The sequence below is a fragment of the Symsagittifera roscoffensis genome, chromosome 7, assembly GCF_963678635.1.
Source record: "Symsagittifera roscoffensis chromosome 7, txSymRosc1.1, whole genome shotgun sequence".
Taxonomy (NCBI): domain Eukaryota; kingdom Metazoa; phylum Xenacoelomorpha; order Acoela; family Convolutidae; genus Symsagittifera; species Symsagittifera roscoffensis.
Genome location: NC_087068.1, coordinates 6,676,012 through 6,699,242, shown reverse-complemented (window position 1 = coordinate 6,699,242; position 23,231 = coordinate 6,676,012). Strand labels below are relative to the sequence as shown.

Sequence of the window (23,231 nt, the reverse complement as noted above, 5' to 3'; positions counted from 1 at the left end):
CTCACACGCGATTAATTTAGATAAAGGGAGGTCAATAATGGCAAGGGATAGAGCTCAAGACTGGGGAGCAAATGACACGTTTAAAGACGGCTATCGGGAGAACACAGCGGCAGACAAAAGGGGGTACGAGAGCGACCCATCTGACAAACTTGACAGAAACCTTCAACGAGCCCCACTATCCAACCCATTTAGCCAAGGAGGTAACTGGGTTAGGAAGAGAGTTAACCGAAGGGAAGGCAAACCTTATTTTAAACCCCTTGGTGGAAACCACTGTCGGATACAACACATACGGTTACACTAGACAAAAGACATGTGCTCAGAAAATCCGATTTAGCTTTTTAAAAAAATTAACCGTCGGCTCACAGTAAATTTTCAGCAGTTCGGAACTCGATAAAAAATAGTTATAATTTAGCAGGGAAGCGGAAGAGAAATTCACCATTGAAGAGACCAGACTCGAACGAAGCAGGCCCATCGACGAGCTTCGAGCCAACGGGAGAAAAGGCGATGAGAAGGGGGAGAATGAAAACCCCGAGTTTCAAAGGTTCAAAATTTGCGTATTCTGAATTAGATTCTTCGCTAGATTTAGACCATTGGGACAAAGTTATCGATGACTATTTGGGTACGGACTCAAAAATTGTATATAATACTCCGACTTATAATTTTGATAGTGATTTAGATCAGCCAGGACGTACCTTAGCGAGTGAACTTAACACTCAGAAGATTACTACATCTCCATCGGGCACATGCGACAACCCAATTACGATAGAAAGCTCTCGGGAAAATATCATAGAGACTCCCACAACAGAAACCCCGAAAAGCAACGAACCACGACCCAGAAGGAATCCAGGCCCACAAAACTTTTATGGAGACAGGCGCTTCATAGGCCAAGTGACCCTAGGAGCAGAGACCACCGAAATCGCGGATTCCGACAACGAACCTCTGATAACTTTTTCTGGCTCGAAAAATTTACAGACGACCTTTTCCTCAGACTCCCCATCGGATTACTTGACGCCAATCGAGGACATTCTTCTAAATGCAACACTGGTGGCGGAAACTACGCAAGGTTCCTCGCCAACTCCTTCATCCATGACACCAAAGATCGCGGGGCTATCCTCTCCATTGGAAGAAGTCAGACCCGACATTCAGGACGATGACGGGAGTGATATATCTTCAGTCATAGATACAGAAGTAAGAAAGGAGGCGGACAGTTTCCATGATACATTTAACGCCACGTCTTAAAACTCTGAAAACTCTAAAACTCTTTTAGCGTAACTCTATAGAGCTTATTTTTCCATTGGTTACCCATTTTACGTAATTTTACCAATTCTCATTTTAAACGATTTTGTACATTTTAGTTAGTTAGTTATGTAGTTTAGTCTGTTCAACTTGTTTATATGTCACATAACCCCAATTGTACATAACATTTCGTTTCATCATTGTAAATTGTATTAACTCTGTAAATTCTATTGGTGCTAAACGCTGATACTTTTTGTTTTCATTTTTGGCCCTGGTGGAGTGAGGGGAGAATGGATTATATGTGTGATTTGGCTACATAAGGAAGTGGGCCGATAGAAAATTTTTGTGCAGTGGAGAAAGTTGTGATTTATAATTTTAGTATGTTTTAACCTTGACCTCCATGTGTTAATCAAGTACCAGTTATTGTCTACTCTACGAAGTCCAGTGGACTTCGCGTCACTAGTTGCCCTTTTAGGACATCGGTCAGTTTTAATTTAACACTTTGTTTTATTCTATTTTAACTTAGATAGTTAGAATAGTTACCAGTGGTATTTGCACAATTTTATTAATGTTCACTCATTTTTCTCATAAGAACGTTTTCGATATTTCCGTCAAACTTTATGAGGCCAAACTTTATGTTTTTTGAATGGTGAGCAGAACCCTCAATCAGGATGCTCTCTCCCTGAATGACCATCCTACAAACAATTCCATATTCAAGAACTTCTAATAAAATTTGTAGGAAATTTCCGCTATCTTTCTACTTTTTTTATCTGAAAAGTTCTTGAGATAGCAACTTTTTCACCATTAAAAAAACGCTAAAAATTTTTTGAATGTGTTATTTTATACTGTAAAAACAGATAAAAATCAATTTTGGAATATATTCTTTTTAAATTTTACTCCTCAAAAAATTTTAAGTGATTATAATGTACGAATTTTGTACAAAAAAAAATCCGAAAGAAAAAATTTGAACTTAATTTTCAATAAGTATCCTAAATAAACATTTTCTTTCTTTAGTTTCTTGTAAGAAAATTCTGTATCTTACAAGTTCTTATCAGAAAAAGCCGATATCTTGTAACAGTCTTAGAGCCTATCTTGTACAGTCTTAGTATCGTAAGAAGTCTTCGACGATCCTCAAGGTCTTACCGAGATTTCGAGCGCCCTATTTTGAATGCTTTAATCAGACCCTTCTTCCAAATTTTCAGCAACTGTTCGCCTTCGATAACTACTCAATTCCCATGACCAACATCAAAAAATAAATTGAGATATTTCGAAAGCTGTAGCAATAAAGGCAGGCCAACAAGCAGGCACAAATGAATATATTCTATTGACTTAAATGACTATGAGTGTGTTTATGAAACAAATTGACAAAACCAAGAGCTTTTAACGAAGTTCAAATCGGTTAGATTTTTGTAATAACTATCAAAATAACGTTTCAAGAAGTTTCAGAAATATATTACTATGTTGGGTGTACGAAAATTTAATTTGAATTTAACGATTGATTCGTTTGCTTTCTAAAGTTCATAGTGTGTCCGACCGCAAAGTTGTAGTGAAATTCAATTCCGCTGCCAGACTCCGGATCCTTTTTTCGAGAAGACGAATGTTATTCGGATTAAAATTTTCCTGGATTTTATCCCCGCGTTTCAGGCAACAAGTTTCAAGTCTGTCCTTTGCACAATTTACTGTCCTGTAATGATTCAGATAAACTCCGTTTTTGTTAGCAATTCGAAGATCCGTTGGTTTATTTTTGGAGTCGAAAAAATATTGAGCTTTGAAATGTTCTTTCTCCGATTTCGGAAGGTAACTACAACAGCCGTGCTGATACAAAAGCACACATACGTCTGTGCTGATTATTTGTTTTCCGATATGGCGAGCTAAAAAGAGAAAACAACAATAATAATCATTTAAAAGCACCATAGAAACTTCTTAGTCTTCAAAATGAAGATATAGTTTCATCGATTATTTGGATGTTTTATCATGGCCCAGCCATTTGATCAACCATTGGAGGTTATGAACCAAAATTTTGAAGTTAGGAATTAATTGAGACAGAAAATAAGCCCGCAAAAATGTTCCATGTAAAAACCCATTACTATAGGTTTTTATGGTATGTTTTCATAAAACTCGAAACTAACTTAGCTTCGAGTTTCATGAAAACAGACCATAAAAATCTATTTGTAATGGATTTTTTACATCGAACATTTATGCGGGCTTGTTTTCTAGTTAATTCCTAACTTCAAAGTTTTGGTTTATAACCGCCAATGGTTGATCAAATGGCTGGGCGATAAACTTTTTTGCTGGATTTATAATTGATTATAAATCCATTAAAATCGATTGAATTGATTATAATGGTTTCATAATCAATTATAAATCCAGCAAAAAAGTATAATCATTTTGATCCTTTGTAATCGATTATAATGGATTACAATAATTTACATTAGATTATAAAAGAATATAACAGATTATAACTTTTTAAGCAAGAGCCTAGATGTTTCGAAACATCCGATACATATTCAAAACTAGAGCGTTCAAACTCTTTAAAGTGACTTTTACATTTAACTGCAGCAAAAAATTGTTTTTGTTTTGGATTCTACTGTTTTTTTTTCTGCTTGTCCTCTAACCCCACATAAAACTCGGCAAAAAAAGTTCTTTATTGTGACTTGGAAGAGCTCGGACAATCGATTTAGTGCACCTAAAAATTACAGAAGAGGACCACTAAGTTTTCTAATTTAGTTTGAGAATCAACCCCCCCCTCGCCAAAATATCCTAGATCAATCGCTAGAATTCTTACTTCTTTCATTTATCACCACCTTCTACCTACTACCACAAACCATTTACACATAACACATACACAAAATTACGCCACCCCCTCCCCCCTACACACATTTACGTCAAAGCCTCCCCCGCGACACAAAGCCGGCTCAAAACTTACGAGCGTCTCAAGTGTCTGGGAGATAATCAAATGTGGGGGTTAACATTGGCAGTTAGTGTTAGGGTTGGACGAGGCGGGTAGTTGTGTGTGTGGGGGGGGGAGGGGGGAGCAGGGGGTGAATTTAGGAGCTGGGGGTGATCAATTTGAGTATTAAAAAAGAGAAGAGGGGTTGATAAATGAGTAAGGGTCATAGTTTTGCGAAAACTAAGTAACTGTGAGTGTGTTTGAAAGTCTGGTGTTTGAAAGTCTTACGCCGATTATAAACCGTCATAATTGATTTTAAATGGATAATAATCGACTCAATTTTTCTGGCAATAAAGGACCCAAAGTTAACAACAATGGTCCCAGAGTGCAAATACAATTAATTACAAGAGTTTAGCAAAAATCTGAAATTATACAACTCTTACGGATTTTAATTTTTTTTGTTAGTTCTACTTTTTTCTTCTGTAATGGAGAAACTAAATGTAAATGGCAGCAAAAAAAACGTTTATATCATATAAACGTTTTATTTTGCTGCCATTTACTTTTGGTTTCTCTATTACAGATAAAAAAAAGGAAGAACTAACAAAAAAACTAAAATCCGTAAGCAGAGGCCGATTTAGCCCCCCCCCCCCCTCCCTCTCACGGATTCGAACCTCTGCCGACCCAAAGGTTCCCCCTTTGAACTACTTTGAGCTATCCATTTGTGGTGATGGACCTTTATTTGGCGGCGCCAATATATACAAAATTTGAGGGGGGGGGTGGGGGAGGTAGCGCGCGCCGAAAAAGCGCGATTTTTTGGTCAAATTTTTCCAAAATGCGCCTTAAAATGCCTTCTTTAAAATTTTGCCTGCAGTCTTTTTAATGCTTTGGGAGACCTCGGAAAATCAATTTTTGAAAATCCGCCGGCCCTCGAGAAAATCCTAGATCCCGCCCCTATCCGTAAGAATTGTAAAATTTCCGAATTTCGGCTTAATTTGACTATAATTAAAACTTAATTTGAACTAAATTTGACTCACTTTTGCTAGTCATCAGCATATAAGAATGAACAGTAACTTACGCTTAGCATATGTATATCTGGAATTGAGAATGGCAAAATGTTCATCGACGGTGCCGTTTTGCCAGGATGTGTCCAGCTTCAAATATTCTGTACACACTGAGGACACAATCATTCGTCTGTCTCTGAGTTGGAAACTTTTCTGAGCTCCTGCACATAACAACACTTTGATGATAAGTTATAAAGTTAAATTGATTGGCAATTTTATATAAAATAAATTCGTCTACGAGAAGGAGCACCAATGCATAAACGGGGCTATAGCGACTTGCATGCGTGCCGCTTTGCAAGCGCAATCAAAAAAAATTACTCTGTCTGATGCGGCAAGCATCAGTGTGAGTTTTAGTTTTAGGAACGAATTCACTTCTGTTTGCGCTAATACCCGCAAGCTAAAAGGTACGCATGCTAGGAGGCCGATCCCCATGTTAAACAAGGATAGCCGAATGCTATCCAAGAAGCACAGAATGTCCTCTGACGACAACATTCTAAAAAACTACAAACAAAAATTGTGTTTGGTGTGATGAGAGAACTATATAAACGCTTAGAAAGTTTATGAAATTGGCATAATCGAGGTCAGCAGCTGTCTTAAAAAATCGAATAACAAACAAAAAATGAAAAAAAATCTGAAATTTATTTAAAAAATTTTGCAAGATTTTTTTTTAGCTTTTTCGCAAAAAACAATCAACTTTTCGAAGCCTAAATGATAAATTTTTTAAAAGAAAGAATGTATTCCGATCACTTTACTTGCAAAAATAAAAATGTGGTTCCTGTGAATCGCAGAACAGCTATCTTTTGGCCTTAACTGTTCTGTCCAGGTTAGTCCATTTGTATTATCTCCCATATTCCAGACTGTGTTATTTTGTTGAGCAAAGCTCTTTTATTGCGACTCAGGGCCGTTTTTTGCGTCTAGAATTTTCACGTGGTATCCCTATTGTAGGGGATACTATGGCGTGGGATCGAAAACACGATCTGACGATTTCAAAGTGAACGCCTTACCACTATGACAAAAAAATCAAAAAATTGAAACCGGCTTTTCTCAGCACTGAGACAATTTTTTTATTTTTTATTGCAGTTTGAATCACTACCGAGAGGGTACTAACATGATATACCACTCGAACCATTCCTATGATTATATGAGAAACCTCATTTTTTGTGGAAAACAAAAAAAGAAAAATCAAAACACCCGAATGCAAAGTTCACCTTCGTTTTCAATGGTCGTAGAAGAAATGATTTGTTTAAAAACTATCATAGCTCCGCTTCAAGTGGTCACCATTAAACCAACGAAAATTTCAAACAAACAAAAAAAAACATAACCACGATAGCCGGTTACTGTGTGAATAGCCGGTTACTGTGTGAACGAATACAACTTCATTGTTCAAATTAGTTTCGTTTTTTTTCTGAGTGGTGTAACAAAAGGACTGAACGAAACAAAAACAAGTTAGATATAATCAATTGTCATAGCCAAAAAAAAACCAATTTTAAATCATTTTGTGTAGAAAAATGACTAGAAAACCAAAAAAAAAACGTTAAAAAAATTTATGAAATAATCAAAAAAAACTTCTGTTTTTTTCCCCGATTTTTTGATAATTTTGATTCCAAAAAGCGCCTAAAATGAAAAAACTAAATTTACTTGAGTAAAACCAAGTTTTTTGCGGCTTAAATGAAGCTGAAACAAGCTATTTTAAGCCTGCAAACTCTATATTTTGACAAATCTTTAGCTCGAAGTTAGACCGAAAATCAAAAACTTCCGGTTTTTCTCAACACTCGCGACTGAAAAAACTACTTTAAAAATACTCGATAAATAACTCGATCCTTTCCAATGATTATTTGTGGTATCTGATTAGGCGTGAAAAACTAACACACACCCGAATATCAAATTTCTCCATTTTTTTCAAATGTTCGAACAAGTATTTATGTCTTCCCAAAAATATGTAAACGCAGCTCTACAACATTGAGTGTCTTCTGTGTCGTTTCAGACAATTTTGGATTGAAAAGTTGGAAAGAATTTAAAAAAATCCGATATAAAAGGTTATAAATACCGATTGTCAAAGACACCTTTCGTCTTACAAGATAAAAATTGTTAAATAAAATTTTCGTCTGAATAAAAACTTTATAAAAGAGAGATGCTTCAAGCAATTTCCCAGTATGGAAAAAACCTCACCCAATGATGAATTTCATCAGTTAAAATATTTAAAGGAAATTGCAAATTTTTTATCCCAGAACATAGAATTGATGAAGTGTTACCAACAAACAGTTAAAACAAATAGCTAGCTGAAGAAACAGTAAAAATTGATCATTTTGAGCATTCTCAACTTAACAGTTTCAAATAAAATGCTAAATCGCCCTCAAGCTCTTTCAAACTTCCGAAAGATCGAATATCAAATAAAATGCTAAATCGCCCTCAAGCTCTTTCAAACTTCCGAAAGATCGAATACTGACAATTTTGAAAAAAAAACTAGCCCAAAATGTAAACACTGGATTCAAAGATATACTTTTTTTCTGTGTGAATCTATACACATTCACTTTTTAAAGTAAACATCAATTGTAACTTTTGATTCATTTCAAGCCATCTCCATGTGTTATGAAATCCCACAAAAATTAAATATCGAGATCATCAACAATAATCTTATCGTTAACTCTTGCTTTTCAGTGTAAACAATTGTAAACAAGTGACTTAAAACTGGTGTGTTAAACATGTTCATATAAATTGGAGCTTGCAACAAAAGTTCAAACAAAGGCTATGTAAGGAACGTAGCCCCTCACCACCAGTAACAAAGGTGTTTGTAAGAGATAATACCTACCCTCACCGCAAAAAAAAACGTGTCGGAACTTTGTTCATGGACAGGTCAAAATTGCAAATAAACCAGGGCCTCACAAATTACATAAAGGTTGAAAAACGTTTTCTGAGCCATTTTTGTTTTCAATTATCAATTTTCATCTAGCTTTGCTGAGTTTTTCATTATGTACGTCTTCTATATATTGTTTTTCCAAACACAAAAAGCAAACGTTTCGAAGGTAAACAATAGAATAGAAATCATCCTATGTTTTTCTTGAAAAGCCCGCAGTTAAACAAAATACAAAAATATTTACATTCCTTCGAAACGTTTACTTTATAATAAAACCCGTAGGACACAATTTCAGCATATGAAAAACGAAAGAAAACTTTTTTCCAGAAAAAGTTTTCGCAGAAGCCATTAAATCAATAACATTTGCATCAAATTAACATCATTTGTTTTTTTTTTAATAAGAGCACTTTGGTCGTCCAAAGTATGATATTGAATGGCGTGAAAAACAGGCTCATAAAGCCACTTTTTTAAATAATAAGATTTTCTGACAATTCTTTTCCAATTGAAGGGCACTCCAAAAATGAGAAGAAAAAAATTTTAGTTGCAAAATAACCTTTGATGCTCAAACAAACTGCTAAACCTAAACTTTGCATGCTGCATTTTAATCTATTTCTCTAAAGCAGGCCGTCTAAATTTTTCGAACGAAAGAACCAAAAGCCACAATCAATATGATTTTTAAAATATCATATGGTAATATAACCAAAAAACTACCCGGAGTTTTTTGAAGTAGAAGCTTCATCCATAAACAAATAGTTACAACTTTTTTTTATATATCTCTGGTTTTTTCATCAAATTAATCAGATGACGAATCTCCAATTTCATTTTATCCGTGAGATTTTTTTTTTAAAAAAAACAACATTATAAGGCCAAACTCAAAACGTTAATAATGTTAGTTTTCTGAAAAATGCTTATATTACAGTTTATTAGTGTGGGAAATGCTTATCGTGCCATTTTCATACAATTTTTTTTAATGGAAATGTTCTCTTTTTCCATAATATGGAATCATATGAATCGATTAAATTGACAAATGCTAAAGCCTAATTTGAAAATAATAACCTGAACTTCCCAGAGCAGCTTTCATTGAGGATATGGCTTCTGAAATGTTGGGCGGTCGATCCGCGTCAAATCCAGGTACCTCATCCAGGTCAAGAGCCAGAATATATTCGAACTCCAGAGCGTGCTTGAGATAGCAGTGTGTAATATGCCACACTTTTGACCAATCCATTATCCGGTAAATAACTTTTGATTCCTTAAAAAAATCTTATAATTTGAGCTATTCTTACTATTCTGTAAATTATGAAAATAAAATCAGCAGAATCACTTTAACGTGGTCCTGTCCTTACTGACAAGAAATAGATGGCTATCAATTTTCTAAGCATAATATAGCAAATGCCTACAATAATTGACAAAAATTTGGTTATGAAAGAATAGAGAAAATTGGAAATAAATTTATTGGGTTTATTTTCATTTGACTTTCGTGTTGACGCATGACCTGAAAAAAATTCTGAATATAACTAATTTGAAAACTTTCTGCATCAAAAAAAAATTCTCTGTATTGAGTTTTTCATTTATAAGTCGTTTGTCTCAGATAACTGCGCCTAGAACGTTGAAAAAGAGAAAAATTTTAGGAAAAATTTTGCAAAATTTTACTTTTCATACCGCGGAAGCCCTTAGATTTGAAATAATCAAAAAAGATTCTCTTAATTACAATAGTTTGCGATAAAAAACTCTCCTCGAGTGACTTGCTCTCGGCAGCTTGATGGAAATTTTTCTGGAGTAGGAATGTTTGCTTTAATTGCGAAAAAAACAGTGGTTACATCACATCATTTTTGTTAGATTTTGATGGATTTCACTGCCTTGCGAAAATCCTTTTAATTCATTCCAAATCGATTTACGTATTGTGAAAAATGCAGATTCAATATCTTTAATTCACTGAATTAAGATTGACTCGTTTATTCTTTAACGGTTAACAACAATGAAACCAAACATCGCAGACTAAACTTAAGGTTGGCAGGTATTAATTAATTAGTAGCCGCACCAGACACATAGCTTAACCAATGGCGCCAACACGTAATATATGATTAGATACTATATATGACATTCCCTCAACAATCAATTTTCAAACAACTGTTTTAAAATTATCCAACGGAAATGTTTGAGTTTTAGACCAGCAGTAGTCCACCCTCTCCCTGGGCATGAGTTTTAGTTTAACAAGTTTCTTGAGTTTCCTTTTTCACTCCCTCTTTCAAATGTGCCTTCCTGCTCAATTAGTGTCCCGCTCTCTGTCTTCCTCTCCTTTGGATGTTCTCGCTTTCAATATACTATCTATCATAACCCCGCCGAATTTAGATACCGCCGTCCGCTTCCTGGTACTTTTCCGTGATCCTGTTCCATCTTCTGATTCTTGACTAGAGTATGATACGAGACGTAAGCGTCGTACTCGTTCCCCTTTCTTTTTAGAATGTTTCCCCCCTCGTCCTTCGTTACTCAAATTTGGGGCACTCCCCCCTTGCTCGTTGCTCATAGTCTGGACCTCCGTGTCCACCCCCTGGGATTTTCCAGCTCCGCTTCCTTCGGATAAGTTTGGTCTTCCAATTCCGTCTTCCACATCGTTATTCACCTTTGGTTCATTTCCTTCCACATCTCGCCCTGGTGCTATTGTTGAGTTCCCTGCGTGTTTGGAAATTGTTATTGGCTCGTACTCCGAATCCGAATCGTCCTCCTCCGCTGGTGATAATTCTCGCATTCTGTTATCAGCCTTACTCTGTGCGCTTGCTTTACTCTGTGTGCTCGTCCCCGCCGCCTGTTCGTTCGCTGCCCGCTTCAGTTCCGCCCGACGTTGCAATGCACTCATAGCTGGCAGTGGTAGTGTTAGCTTACTCGCGGTAGTTGGCGCGTTCGATTTGATGACTTTCTCGGCAACCCCACTTTTCCTTTTATTGCTATCTTTGAGGCGTTGGAACAACAGTTCGGTCCGTTTACTTGGCTGTTTAGACTTTCCCCCACAAGCCTGTTTCCGGTCCCCGTCAGCCATTGGTGTTCCATCCGCCGCCGAAACTAGTTGATTTTGTGTCAGTCGCCTAGGGTGATTCATATGATCGACATCAAACTCCACGTCGGATCGTTCTTCCCAATCCGTTGCCATGGGTTGGATGTTCCTCGGAGCTCTGGGGTCAGTAGAATCTAAATAGGCAGATTTTTGTTTCAACACTCTGGCCCAGTTTAGGTTTTGCAGGGTTGGCTTTTTCGTAAGATTTCGCAGTACCGTATTGGCTTCTCTGCCGTGATGAGCTTCAAACGGCGATATTTTGAGAGTAGCATTTGGGGCAAATCTTAGAGCACTCAAGGCTCGTTCTATCATTGATTCTAAGTTTCCATTATCTTTTTCTTTAGCGTAAGTTAAGACAAAGTTTTTCAGACTGCCAATGGTACGTTCGACACACCCGGTGGCGCGATGATCATTCACGGGTGAATAAATTATTTCAATTCCTTCGGAATTGCAAAATGATTTAACTGCATTCGATGTGAAACTTGTACCTTGATCCATAAAAATTTTCCTAGGGACACCATGTTGAGATATGTATTGTTTAATGAACTTAAGGACCTTGTCGCTTTTATTATTTCCGCAGATCATTGCAGAGGGCCAACGTGAGAATCGGTCAACCGCTACCAAGACATATTTACTTGATTCATTTAAGTATCTAATTGGACCCCAAAAATCAAGCTGTAGGCATTCGTTTGGCTCCCGTGGTTCATAGATCTTCCCAACATCACCTTTGGCGCATAATGGTTTAAGGCTTTTACCTGCATCGGTGCATTCCTTGCATCCATCCGCAGCTGCGACTAAACTCCGGTGGAGATAGGGGAACCAGACATCCCTCGCAGCGTCGAACATACTCGAGCGCCCATGGTGAAACGCATGTATCCGATTAACCACAGCCTTCCTGAGTGGTATGGGGATGACGAGTCGTTCGTCCATCCACAGACAATTTTCCCGCACGTGGAAATCATGTGTGTGCTGTCCGAGGTAGGCACCCATTGCTCTGACCTTCTTTTCCAAATCCGGGTCCTTACTCTCCACCAGTTCTTTTATTGCGCGCATCTGGGGGTCCCCTTTATAGTTCGCTTCCACGAGTTTCAGGTTAAATAGCTCCGGCAGTGCACTGCTTTTGCGGACTATCTTGCAGTCCCGGGGGATTACTGACATGATGACGTTTCCTCCTGCTGGGTATGCCGCCGGAAAGAGTTCACCTCCGAATGCCGAAGGAATGGAGATGACTGTGTTGCATCGAATGTCCCTGGTGTGATGCGTCTCCGCCTGCAATCGTGCATCCACAATCTCCACCTCGCTGCTACTGCCGCTCGTTATTTCTGGATGTTTCAACAGTAATTTATTTAATTTCTTCAAATTAAGTGATGTCATTGTAGATATGTTTTTGTTAGATCGATAACTTGTTTTGTTAAATGGAGGACTACTGTTTACTGTGGAATTGATATCAGACTCACGTAGTTTACATTCGGTGATTGACTTTACTACTTTTGCGCTTTCCCGGTCATTACACTCAGCTATTCGTTTTAGTGGCTTCTGATTGGTCAACCGACGGTCACGCGTTTTGACGCCCTCTTCCGGTGGAATGTTAACTTTATCGTTTCCAACTTGAATATCTTTAGCTGAAACAATTGATTCCTTTGATGCTTTGATGATCCCTTTATTGGTATCAATATATCCGAGTGAATTGGTAATTGATTTCAATTTTGCCACTGTGAAAGTGTTATCATAAAGACTAACTTTCGTGGCTTCCCCCACCGGATGCCTTGAAAGGTAATCCGCCAGGCCAATTTTAGCCCCAGGCATGTGTTCAATGACAAAATCAAAGGGGATAATTCTATCAATCCAGCGAGTTAATCGACTGAACATAGTTTTGTTTTTCTTATTGTTCCCATTCAATAAAGATAGCAAAGCCTTATGATCTGTCACCACAGTAAATTTCCGCCCGAAAATATAATTTCTGAAGTATTCGGAGCCCCAAACTACGGCCAGCATTTCTAGCTCATTCGTCGAATATTTCTTTTCGGCCGCATTTAAAAACCGGGACGCAAATGATATTGGTCGCCAACCCTCGGCGCCTAGTTGTTCGAGTACCGCCCCCAAACCGTTATGGCTTGCGTCGCACACGATACGTATATCCTTATGTACGTCGAAATGCTTAAGTTCGACAATGTTCGCGACCTGTTTCTTAATCGATTCGAACGCTGTTTGGCAGTCAGTTGTCCAGAGGAATTCGTTCTTCTTATTTAGAAGTGGACGTAGAGGCGCCGAAGTTTCCGCTAACGCCGGTAAGTATTTGTGAAGACTATGGATTGACCCCATGAACGATTTCAACTGGGAGAGCGTTTTCGGGGCGGTTAATTTGTCAATTGGATCTGTTTTCCGCACCATTGGTGTAATCCCTGATTTCGTAATCCGGTGGCCTAACCACTCGCAAGTATTTTTCGCAAATTGACATTTTTCTAGCTTCAAAGCCATATTTTCTTTATCGAGTTTCGTTAAAATCTTCTCCACTAAAGCGATATGTTCGATCTTGGTACCTTTCGAAATTACTAATATATCATCAATGAAAGCATGCGCGCACGGAAATTCAGCCAGAATGGCATCCATGACCCGTTGAAATTCCGCCGGCATGGTTGTCAATCCGTAGAATCCTGTTTTGAATCGATATGTACCGGTAGAACGGCCTCCCACCAACGAAAAATTGCAATGTTTACTAGTGTTTTCATTTAAAGGAAGTTGCCCGTATGCGTACGTGAGGTCCATCGTTGTAAAAAACACATCCCCCTGTTTGCGTTCGCTGATAGTTTGCCCTACGATGTCCATTAGTTCTTCAATATTGGGCATTTGGTATTTATTCTTATGCACTTGTTTGTTTAGTTCTCTAGATTCCAGTGCAAGTTTTACAGAACCGTCCTTTTTCACGGTGATGACAATAGGTGAAACAAAATATTTGTCTGAACATTCTTCCAACTTTTGGATATGACCCTGTCCCAACAGTTTTTCAATCTCCTTATCGACTTTTTCCTGTAATGTTATAGGTACTCGCCTACCCTTTTGTTGAATCGGAGTTAGGTTTTTGAAGAAATCTGCCTGCACCCTATAATTTCGAATGCGCCCTACCCTGTGAAAAAGATGTTGAAATTGCTTACAGAAATGTGTCTGCCACTCATCCAGGTCATTGTCCATCGCCACAGTTCCTTCCGTGGTATGTATGCTTTTCACCCCCTCTGTCGGTGGTGCTTGTACCAGCATCAGTCCTAGTGAGGGCATTAAATCCCTGCCAATAATAGACGGTCGGCACCCTCCGATGACGTTGATATCCGACGAACAAGTCCATCCATTGGAATGAAGCGTGACTTGCATCTTTCCCAGAAATTTTAACGGATTGTTTCCGTAATCGCGGAATTGGTCGTCTTGTGGATTCAGCGGTTTCAATTGTACGTTGGCTGTCCCCAGGGTACGTTTTAGTTCCCCAATAGTGAAGATGGATATTGGCGAACCACTGTCAATCCAGGCTTGAGTTGCTTTGCCGTTGATTCTTAAGGCTAGTTTGGCCCCCGCGACTTTTAATTCCGTTTCCTCCTTCCGCCGAATTGACATAACCACATACTCCGTCGAACTATCCGAATCCCATCCATGTGCCGGTGTCTTTGAATCAGTCACCCATCCGACAGAACTTCCGTAATTAGATGCACTCTCCTCCGGATAATCTTGGGTAGTCCCGCCATTGGTGTCATCCTCATTTATCATGCCTACGCGACCCCTATTCGCCGATCGACGTCCTCTACAAGTTCGCTCATAGTGTCCCATTTTCTTGCAAAAGTTGCAGGTTACCTTTCTTGCTGGGCACTTTGGAATGTGGTCCGGGGTAAAACCACTCTGGTCGCAATTGTAGCACTTGCGATCTGCTGCTCCTCCGCGGCCCCTTGTGCCGCCCTGCCAAATCCACGTCCGCCTCTTTGGAATGGACGACGGTACCCTCCTCTAATTGCGCTTATAGGCTCCGCTTTAATTTGTAGTGAACCCGCTGGTGCCGCAGTAAGTCCCCCACCGGATACTTTATACGACTTTGCGTATTTGTCCCCCCGTTCATATGACAAAGCAATCCGGTAGACCTCATCTGGTGTCTTAGTTGAACGGCATAGCTCCGTTTGGGCTTCCTTGTTGGACATATTTACTATGAATACATCACGTAACACCCGTCGTTCCAATGTTCCCAATGAGCATCTAGCGGCTAGTCCACTCAAAACGGAGTGAAATTCTTCTAGCGTTTCCCCGTCACGTTGTTTCCGAGATAGTAGCTGATACGTCTCGAATGTTTCGTTTCTTTCCTTGCGGAAAACACTCTCAAATTCATCCAAAACCCGTGGATATCGGGTAGTCGCCAGGTCCAGATGGGGATTCCGGTTATGTAATTCGTCCTGTCCACGTTCCCCCAAACACAAATAGAGGTTAGAAATTAGTGTCTGCTCTGCTTCCACTCGATTTTTCCCATTCACCTCCTCTGGCAGACCGGTAATTTGCGCCTCAGTGAGCGTATCAGCAAAATAAAATGCCGTCGGATTAAATGAATGTTTTGCTATTACACCCCAGGTGAATCGTGTAATCCAATGCTCCCACAACATTGGTGCTTCCGTACATTTACTCGGCCAAAATGCTGTAATTCCCAGTGGATTTTTCCCTGATCCCGCGCTTTGTCCTGCTTGCTGCGCCATGTGAAAAATGCAGATTCAATATCTTTAATTCACTGAATTAAGATTGACTCGTTTATTCTTTAACGGTTAACAACAATGAATCCAAACATCGCAGACTAAACTTAAGGTTGGCAGGTATTAATTAATTAGTAGCCGCACCAGACACATAGCTTAACCAATGGCGCCAACACGTAATATATGATTAGATACTATATATGACAGTATCTAAAGTGCTATCGTAAATAGATTTTCATTCACTATATTATCTGTAGAAAAATCAATTTAAATCGATTCCAATCTCAAGTTGGCCAGTGCAAGTGGTCACTCTCTTTTTTCCTTTTTTTCAGCGTCAATGGCTAATAGGGATCTCTTTTATTATCTCCCTTTTGGTACCAAGTAACGAATTACCTTATAAACAACTAACATTCAGCGGTTAAGCATATGTGAATTTTGAACAAGTTACTTTGAAAAGGGGGCTATTGTATGGATAAACTCTCAGAGTATATGAAACATATTTTTTTTTTACCTGAGTGATACCAGAATGTCCTTCTCTGATCAGCGCAATTAAACATATTTCACGTTTTGATCATATTCATTATCACCTTTCTAATATAAATGATCTATTTATACAAAGCTGAAGCAGCGAAAAAAGTTGTGTTGGACATATCGAGAAAAACTGTTGCCTCTACAAAATATTGATTCATAATATTGAATGATGTTCATTATATTGAGAGCATAATATTGAATGATAATGAATGAATCCGTCTGCCTATAAGACCCCCCATCTCCCTTAGTGATAGCCAAATTTTTCCAGTCGCTCATTCGTACCATACTGCGCGCCGATAAAAATCATTTTTTAGGAATCGCGCGCCGATAAAAATAATTTTTTGATCAAAAGATTTGAAAAAAAAAGTACAAAAAAAAACATGATTTTGCCCCCAGATCTGTCAAAAATAATCTCGCAATGCGAAAAACTTTGCCAAAAAAATGGTTAAAATTTTTTCACGTATTTTTTTGAGACTGGGAAAGTCTGGCATTACTCGAAAAGTTTCATAATTCCAACGCCGTTGATTTCTTTGAGTCTGGCGAGACTTTCCGCCTGCTCAAAAGCAAGCCAGTTTTATCAAAAGTATTATCATCTAAGGCGGATTCAGAAAGGGGTGCCCCCACCTCAGGGATTAGAACCTCGCACCACCGAAAGGGTCCCCCTTTTGGTACTGTTTTGGGATATCCAGATTTGGCTGACCTAACCTAAAAATTTTGTAAGGGCGCCAATATTTTGAGGGAAGAGAGCAAAAATATGCATTTTTTGGCCCGTTTTTTCATAAAAAAAAGCATGCGACGCAAAAACTTTTGTCAAAAGAGGATGTTTTTAGGGATTTGGGAGAGCATGGAAAATCAATTTGGTCGACCTAAAAAAAGAGCGACAAAGTTTTTGAACATTTTTTCTAAATCCCCCCTCGAGAAAACCCAGATCCACCCTTGATTATGATATCAATCAACAATGAGTTTAATTGGAGTTAAAAGTTATGGGTTGGCTTTTCAAACCAATGACCTTCCATTAAAATTGAAAAATGAATATGTTTAATTGAGTTGGAAGCGCTCTCGACCTGTAGTAAGGCAGATCCATCAGGCGAAGATGACCTTTATTGACGTAATAGTTCAGTGCTCTGTCTATTTCATCAGGAACTGGAACGAGGCTTGTTTTCATAGGATAAGGCATAATAATCACATCTATTCCAATCATAATCTGATACTCCATCCATTCCACAAAGCGATGCCAGGTTAGAAAATCTGAGTTTGGTATTGATAAAGGGGCGTGAGTACAAATAGCAACTCCTTTTTTACCCCGCGATCCTCGAGCTTGTCTCGTTACCTTCAAGTGACCAAATTAACTTCTACATCTTCTTCAGCTCTGTTTTGAATAACTTTTTTTCAATAGTGATATGTTGTCTTAAAGCACCAAAATTTTTGAGTTTTCAATGAAGTAGCAGTCAAGAGAGAAAAAATATTTTTTTTTCTCCAACTAAATATTTGTCATAATTTTAAAACTTAAATATAACCAATTTCCGTGACTTGGAAAGATCATACAGAGGTATCTTCGGATCCACCAAATGTCTGCCGCTATACTTTGAATAGTCATCAAATTTTTTTCTTTTTTGCTCTCCAAAAAATACCCTATTAACAGTCTAACATCAGAGTTCTAAGATAACAAGATGAGAGAGCACTACATTATGTGTTTTACAGAATACGAAATATTACGTTCCTTGTGAAGTGGAAAATTAGATACAACAGAAAAATTTTTGAAGATTGAGATTTTTTAAAATTTTCATCTAAGTTTTTTTGTCGGATATACTGCGAAAAAAGTTTGAAAACAATCGCAATTTCGCGAAAACTAAGCTGGAGCTGGAGAACTGAACGTTTCCAGATTAATCCTAACTCACAGGGAGAAACGATTAGCGTTTAGGTACTCGTTAAAAAAAAAATGAATTATAAATAAATGCACACGACAAATTTGAAGAGCTTATGAAAATCTATTTTTCTTATGAAGATTTAGTAATGAAATTTTCCGAAAAAATATTGACATTGATTCTGAAAGACTTATTTTTGACTTATTTTTGATAGCGTCTTATTTAAAAATTACTTTGGTATCACTAAACTTTACATTCAATTGAACTATTTTAGATAAATGAAAAGAATGTTTGTTTGTAGAAAAATAAAAATCTTCAAGTTGTGACAATAAAAATTAGCTGCAACCTGTATCTGCCCACTGAAGGCTGTTGCCGAAGTACAATTTGATTCAATTCAGATACTAACTGCGATGCCCAATTTTTTCGAACTTGCTATTTAATAATTATCGTGGTTAATAAAACCCAAGGCCTTTTTGCCTGGTGAAAAAAAATCAAAGCTCCAAATTTTCATCGAAGATATTTACCTTATTCCGTCAGTTAGTTCTACTGATTCATCAACTGTACTGAGTTTAATACGGAAGCCATAGCGTTTTTCAAAATGAAAGATCATTTTTCATGGTTTGAATACATGCTGTTGTAAACTGCTTGTTCAAATAATTTACTCCAGACAATAACAAATAAAAACAAGACTGCTCGTATCAGGCCGAAGCCCTGAATGTTCCGACTGTCTTTTAAGGTCTATGGAGAGCAGTAACAACATAAAAAAAGTTAAATGTAAAAAAGAAAAGAAAATTTTTTTTTTCTAAAATTTGAATTTTTTAATGAAAACCAACCGCCATATAAGTACAAAAGGATAAGTTTCGCTCCTCGTAACAAATCAATTATGCAAATAAGCTTCTTTCAACCAATTTGGAACGATTTCTAGGACGGATTAACTCTCCGCTTACGCGTTAATATCGCGAATTTTATCGCGCGTTAATTGTCCTAAATTGGCCAAAATGGCATTATTTGAACCCCCGTTACTTTACGAAAAATAATCACAATTGAAATTTTTTTTCAAACTTGAGCTCAGGACAACCATACCTTTCGAATGATTGAAAAACAGTTAAAAAGGGCTAGTTAAAAAGTCGAAATTCGTCCAAAGAAAAAAAACAAAAACCCACCCCGAGCACAAATATTCTGTTACTTTCGTATCGAAAGTCAGGAACAAAATTATTCTACTCCGTTTTGAATCTTTTATATAAAAAAGAACAACGTTTGCTTGAAAAGCTCTTTAGGAAAAGCGCTTATACTGGATTTGCATTTTTAACAATTTATTTTTTCGAGAAACAAGTATCACTTAATTGATTACAAGGATCACTTTTTTTGACTGGCGATAAATAACGCTTTAATTTTTTTTGGTACAAGGCAATTTAATCGTATTGGGCTTACGAGTCCAGACAAAAATTCAAAAAATATTTCTTGCGTGTATGTTCCAGCTGTAAAGGAAACATTTCTTCTTTTTCGTGTATAAGTTAAGATATCTAATCTTTTCGCTTCCGCTTTAAAGACTGAATTTTGGAAAAAAAAAACAATCCTCTATCACAGTAGGTTGACCAATACGCTTAACCATGCTCTTGAGCCAATTGCATCTCCGCCAGATGAAGTCACGATCTGCATGGTGAACGAATTTTAAAAGTATCAGGGCATGCCGTTGTAGTCTTTGTGTGTGGCAAGCTGCAACAATCGACGGCTTGATGTTATGAATAGAAGTCGGTATAAAAGGGCTAGAATACTTGTCAGAGTTTCTTCAATCAATTTTACGTTGTTAAATATCAGACATAATTTTTGCTAATATTTAAGGAATTTGAAAATTTGTTGTCCCACATCAAAAACTCCATTGGTTTTGGCAATTATTCAATTGTCCATCCGAATGTCACTCTTTGTTTAAACTTCGGAAAGTCAAACTTTAGGTTCCATCTAATTCTATTTGTTGGAAAATGACTTAGCAACATGTTGAGCTAGGCATGCCTGTTTATTATGATTTTTTTGTTATCTGGATTACCAGTTTGAGAAACGTGTCAAGTTAAATTGATCCCTTGAAACTGTTGGTAATAGGATATTGTTCTCCAAGTAGCAAAGACGCCCTTTCAGGGCACCTTCGAATTTTAGATTCCAAATAACATATCAAAGTTCCGTGCGAATAGCTCATAGTGTTTAAATATGGGCGCTCAACTTGTCGGCCAGCAATATACTCCACAGAAGACGTTTCATTTTTTCCGGAATCGTTTAGGAACTGGCATTTCCATTTTCGGCGAATTAACTCCCACGATCTTTTGACGTCTCCAATGAATCCGTTCACAGAGACTTGAAAGATTAAACTTAGTTGATTTCGCGGCTCTTTCAAAGAGCGCTCATCGCATAAGCAGTCAAATATGGTAACAAACTTGTCGTTGAAAATTTGTCGTTGCAAATTCGAGAAATTGAAAATAGGTTCGATCCCTTCTATCTCCGCTGAATCTGAAGCAGTTCAATTTTACAAATTGAAATTGGTAGAATCAAGATTAAAAGATGATTTAGTGACACCTTGGCAAAAGAGCAACCTAGATAGAAGATTGAAAACTTAAATTGAAACAAAAGTTTCTTTCAGCTCTCACTTGAACACGTTGCAGCAGGTTATTATGATGGCACCACTGATTAAAAACTTGTATTACCTTCTCAAAATCTTTAATCGTATCGTGACTGAGAGCGCCTCAAATTGTCTTGCAATTAGTCAAGGGAGAAACACTAATCAGACAGAATGACAGGAGGAACATAAAAAATGAAACGGAATTGTAGAGGAGCTGACGAACAAAAAATATTCACCATAAAATTTTCAAAAACTTACAAAAAGATAATCTCGAGCAAACCAACAAAACAAAAAACTCGAAAAGGTGAAAAAAAACTAAAAAACACAAGAAAAACACTTCAAAAAAAGTAACCGTTGATATTATTTTTTGAAGTGTTTTTCGTTACGAGGCCAAACTGTGTTCCTGTAAAAATTTTGTCGGAACGATCAAAGAAAATGAAAGAACAAAAAAAGAACAAAGAGAGCGTCCTTGTTGCGGAGTCCGCTTTAAAACAATCGCAAAACACACAGTTTTACCTCGTAATGTTCTTGTTTTTTCGTTGTTTTCTCATTTTCGAGATTCTGGTTACGTTGGTTTTGTTGGAGAATATCTTTGTGTAAGTTTTTTAATCGCTCAGTAGATAATACCCTAATCAGTAAAAAAAAAGTAGACAATTTGCTTAAAATAACAAGAAATTAGCATACAAAACGCAAGAAGACCACAAGGCACCACCCGTACCGAGAAAATTCTCTATTTCTGGCCGGAAATACTTTTAATCTAATCAAAATTCTTAATTAAATATTTAAATGAAGCAGGGAATTTCTTACAACATTTTTTATTTCTTATCTTATTTCTGATCAGAAAGTAGCTAAATCTAGGCTATTTTTTTACTCTAACCCCCGATCTTTAATCTGCGAGGCAGTTGTGCTAACAACTAGGCCACAAGATTTGATGAAGATTAATAGTTTTAGCAACATGATACAAAGTAATACTGCGTTAATTTGCATTGCATTGCTACTGTTATTGTGTATACTCGAAGTATGTTTATCTCGTGCGGTTGAGCAGCGAACTGATTTCTGGTATTTCCTCGCCAGAAACTGTTTTTTTTCTAAACTAGAAAAGAAATAGATCATTTCTGCACATAAAATACGAGAAAACTTTGCTGAAAAATCGATAGAAAATTTCTAGAAAACAGCCTCCGCTGGGTACGGGCACGCATATTCACTGCAAATGACCCTGAACTCACTCACTATGATGAGATAGATGATCAAGGATAGCATAAAACAAGAAATACTGGTATTTTTAAACGGCGTTGTGGTAAAACGGCGTTGAAGAAAACTGCAATTCTAGATAATTTAAGGTTGAATATACAAGCAGAACCTTAAAACACGCATTTACATAAAATTGGCTTGATAGTAGAAAAGTAGCAATATATTCAACCCTAAAAGACGCAACTCATGAAAAACTCTCAGTTATAACATTAAAAAAACAGGAAAAATGACTCCAGATCCTTCAAACACGTTGGGCTCTGAAGGAAACAAGCACCATCAAAAGTTAGAGATAAAACCAATCATATGAATTTTCCAAAAATGAGCAACTTAAAAAAGGCTACTAAGTTAAATTAAGTTTGAACGGAACAGCAGTAATGAAGATTGAAGTTTGTAATCAACTAGGAACAACTCAAGTACAACAAACTAATCATCGATTTTGAAACGACAATTTACAACGACTTCGCTAATCCGAAATAAAAAATCTCGCCAATCAAAAAGCGCATTAGACAAAACATTCAGCAGAAAATTATCAAGAAAAAACCACAAAAAGAGAATCGTCAACAAAAACAAACATACTGCTCGTATCAGGGCGAAACCATGCATGTTCTGACTGCCTTTTAAAGTCTATGGAGCAGTAATAACATGAAAAATTCAATTGTAAAAAAAAATTAAAATTTTTTTTTCCATTTTGACATTTTTTGAGAAAGTCATCGCCCCGAAAAGAAAGTAGACCTTGTTCCTAACAACAAATCAATTATGGCAAACAAGCTTCTTCAACCAATTTGGAACGATTTCGAGGACGGATTACGCGTTATTAGGCACTTTTTGAACTCCCATAATTTGGCAAAAAATGATTATAGATAAAATATCTTTTCATTTTAAGCATAAAAGAGCAATAACTTTTGAATGATTTAAAAATTTTGTCAAAAAAGGCTAGTTATAAATCAAAACTTGTCTGAAGAAAAAAACCACCCCGAGCACAAATATTCCGTTATTTTCGAAAAGTCCTAAATAGAGAAACAAGGAAAGAGAGCAAGAACGTTTTTCTGAAAATCTTGCCAATAACTCCACGGTGGGTAAGGACGAATCAGAAAATAAGAGAAGACGTATCAAAGCCATATAAGTTACTAAAAACAAAAGTCGAAAGCAGAAAACCTAATCCAACAAATACATT

The 23,231-nt window shown here is 37.2% G+C and overlaps 2 protein-coding genes and 1 long non-coding RNA gene across 4 annotated transcripts in view; all 3 read right to left on the bottom strand.

Annotated features, from left to right (window-relative positions):
- LOC134851742 (coiled-coil domain-containing protein 63-like) overlaps nt 1-23,231 on the bottom strand; it is a gene marked incomplete in the record, with an annotated part of 375,128 nt that overhangs the window by 299,468 nt on the left and 52,429 nt on the right.
- On the bottom strand, nt 2,506-18,870 carry LOC134851491 (uncharacterized). 2 transcript variants are annotated; one of them, XM_063867608.1, is made up of 6 exons: nt 18,723-18,870; nt 17,398-17,663; nt 16,314-16,338; nt 9,098-9,290; nt 5,202-5,348; nt 2,506-3,107 (listed from the first exon to the last, which is right to left on the bottom strand). In XM_063867608.1, exons 2-6 carry the CDS (start codon nt 17,547-17,549, stop codon nt 2,755-2,757), a joined length of 870 nt encoding a protein of 289 aa, XP_063723678.1. In that variant the 5' UTR covers nt 17,550-17,663; nt 18,723-18,870; the 3' UTR covers nt 2,506-2,754. The 2 variants fall into 2 exon arrangements, with proteins under 2 accessions (XP_063723678.1, XP_063723677.1); XM_063867607.1 differs by lacking the exon at nt 18,723-18,870 and having other exon boundaries at nt 17,398-17,667.
- LOC134851600 (uncharacterized) overlaps nt 20,181-23,231 on the bottom strand; it is a 28,118-nt gene continuing 25,067 nt past the window's right edge. Inside the window, exon 3 of the long non-coding RNA XR_010164243.1 lies at nt 20,181-20,697. This is a non-coding gene — a long non-coding RNA (uncharacterized LOC134851600). The remainder of the gene's footprint in view (nt 20,698-23,231) is intronic.

Bases quoted from the DNA above. Each gene is read 5' to 3' on its own strand.
- LOC134851491 (XM_063867608.1), bottom strand. From the start codon at position 17,549: ATGGAGTATCAGATTATGATTGGAATAGATGTGATTATTATGCCTTAT. The intron at 9,291-16,313 runs GTAAAAAAAAAA...GATTTTTTTAAG, and splicing joins GACATTCTGGTATCACTCAG to GAATCAAAAGTTATTTACCG. The intron at 5,349-9,097 runs GTTATTATTTTC...TGTTATGTGCAG, and splicing joins AGCTGCTCTGGGAAGTTCAG to GAGCTCAGAAAAGTTTCCAA.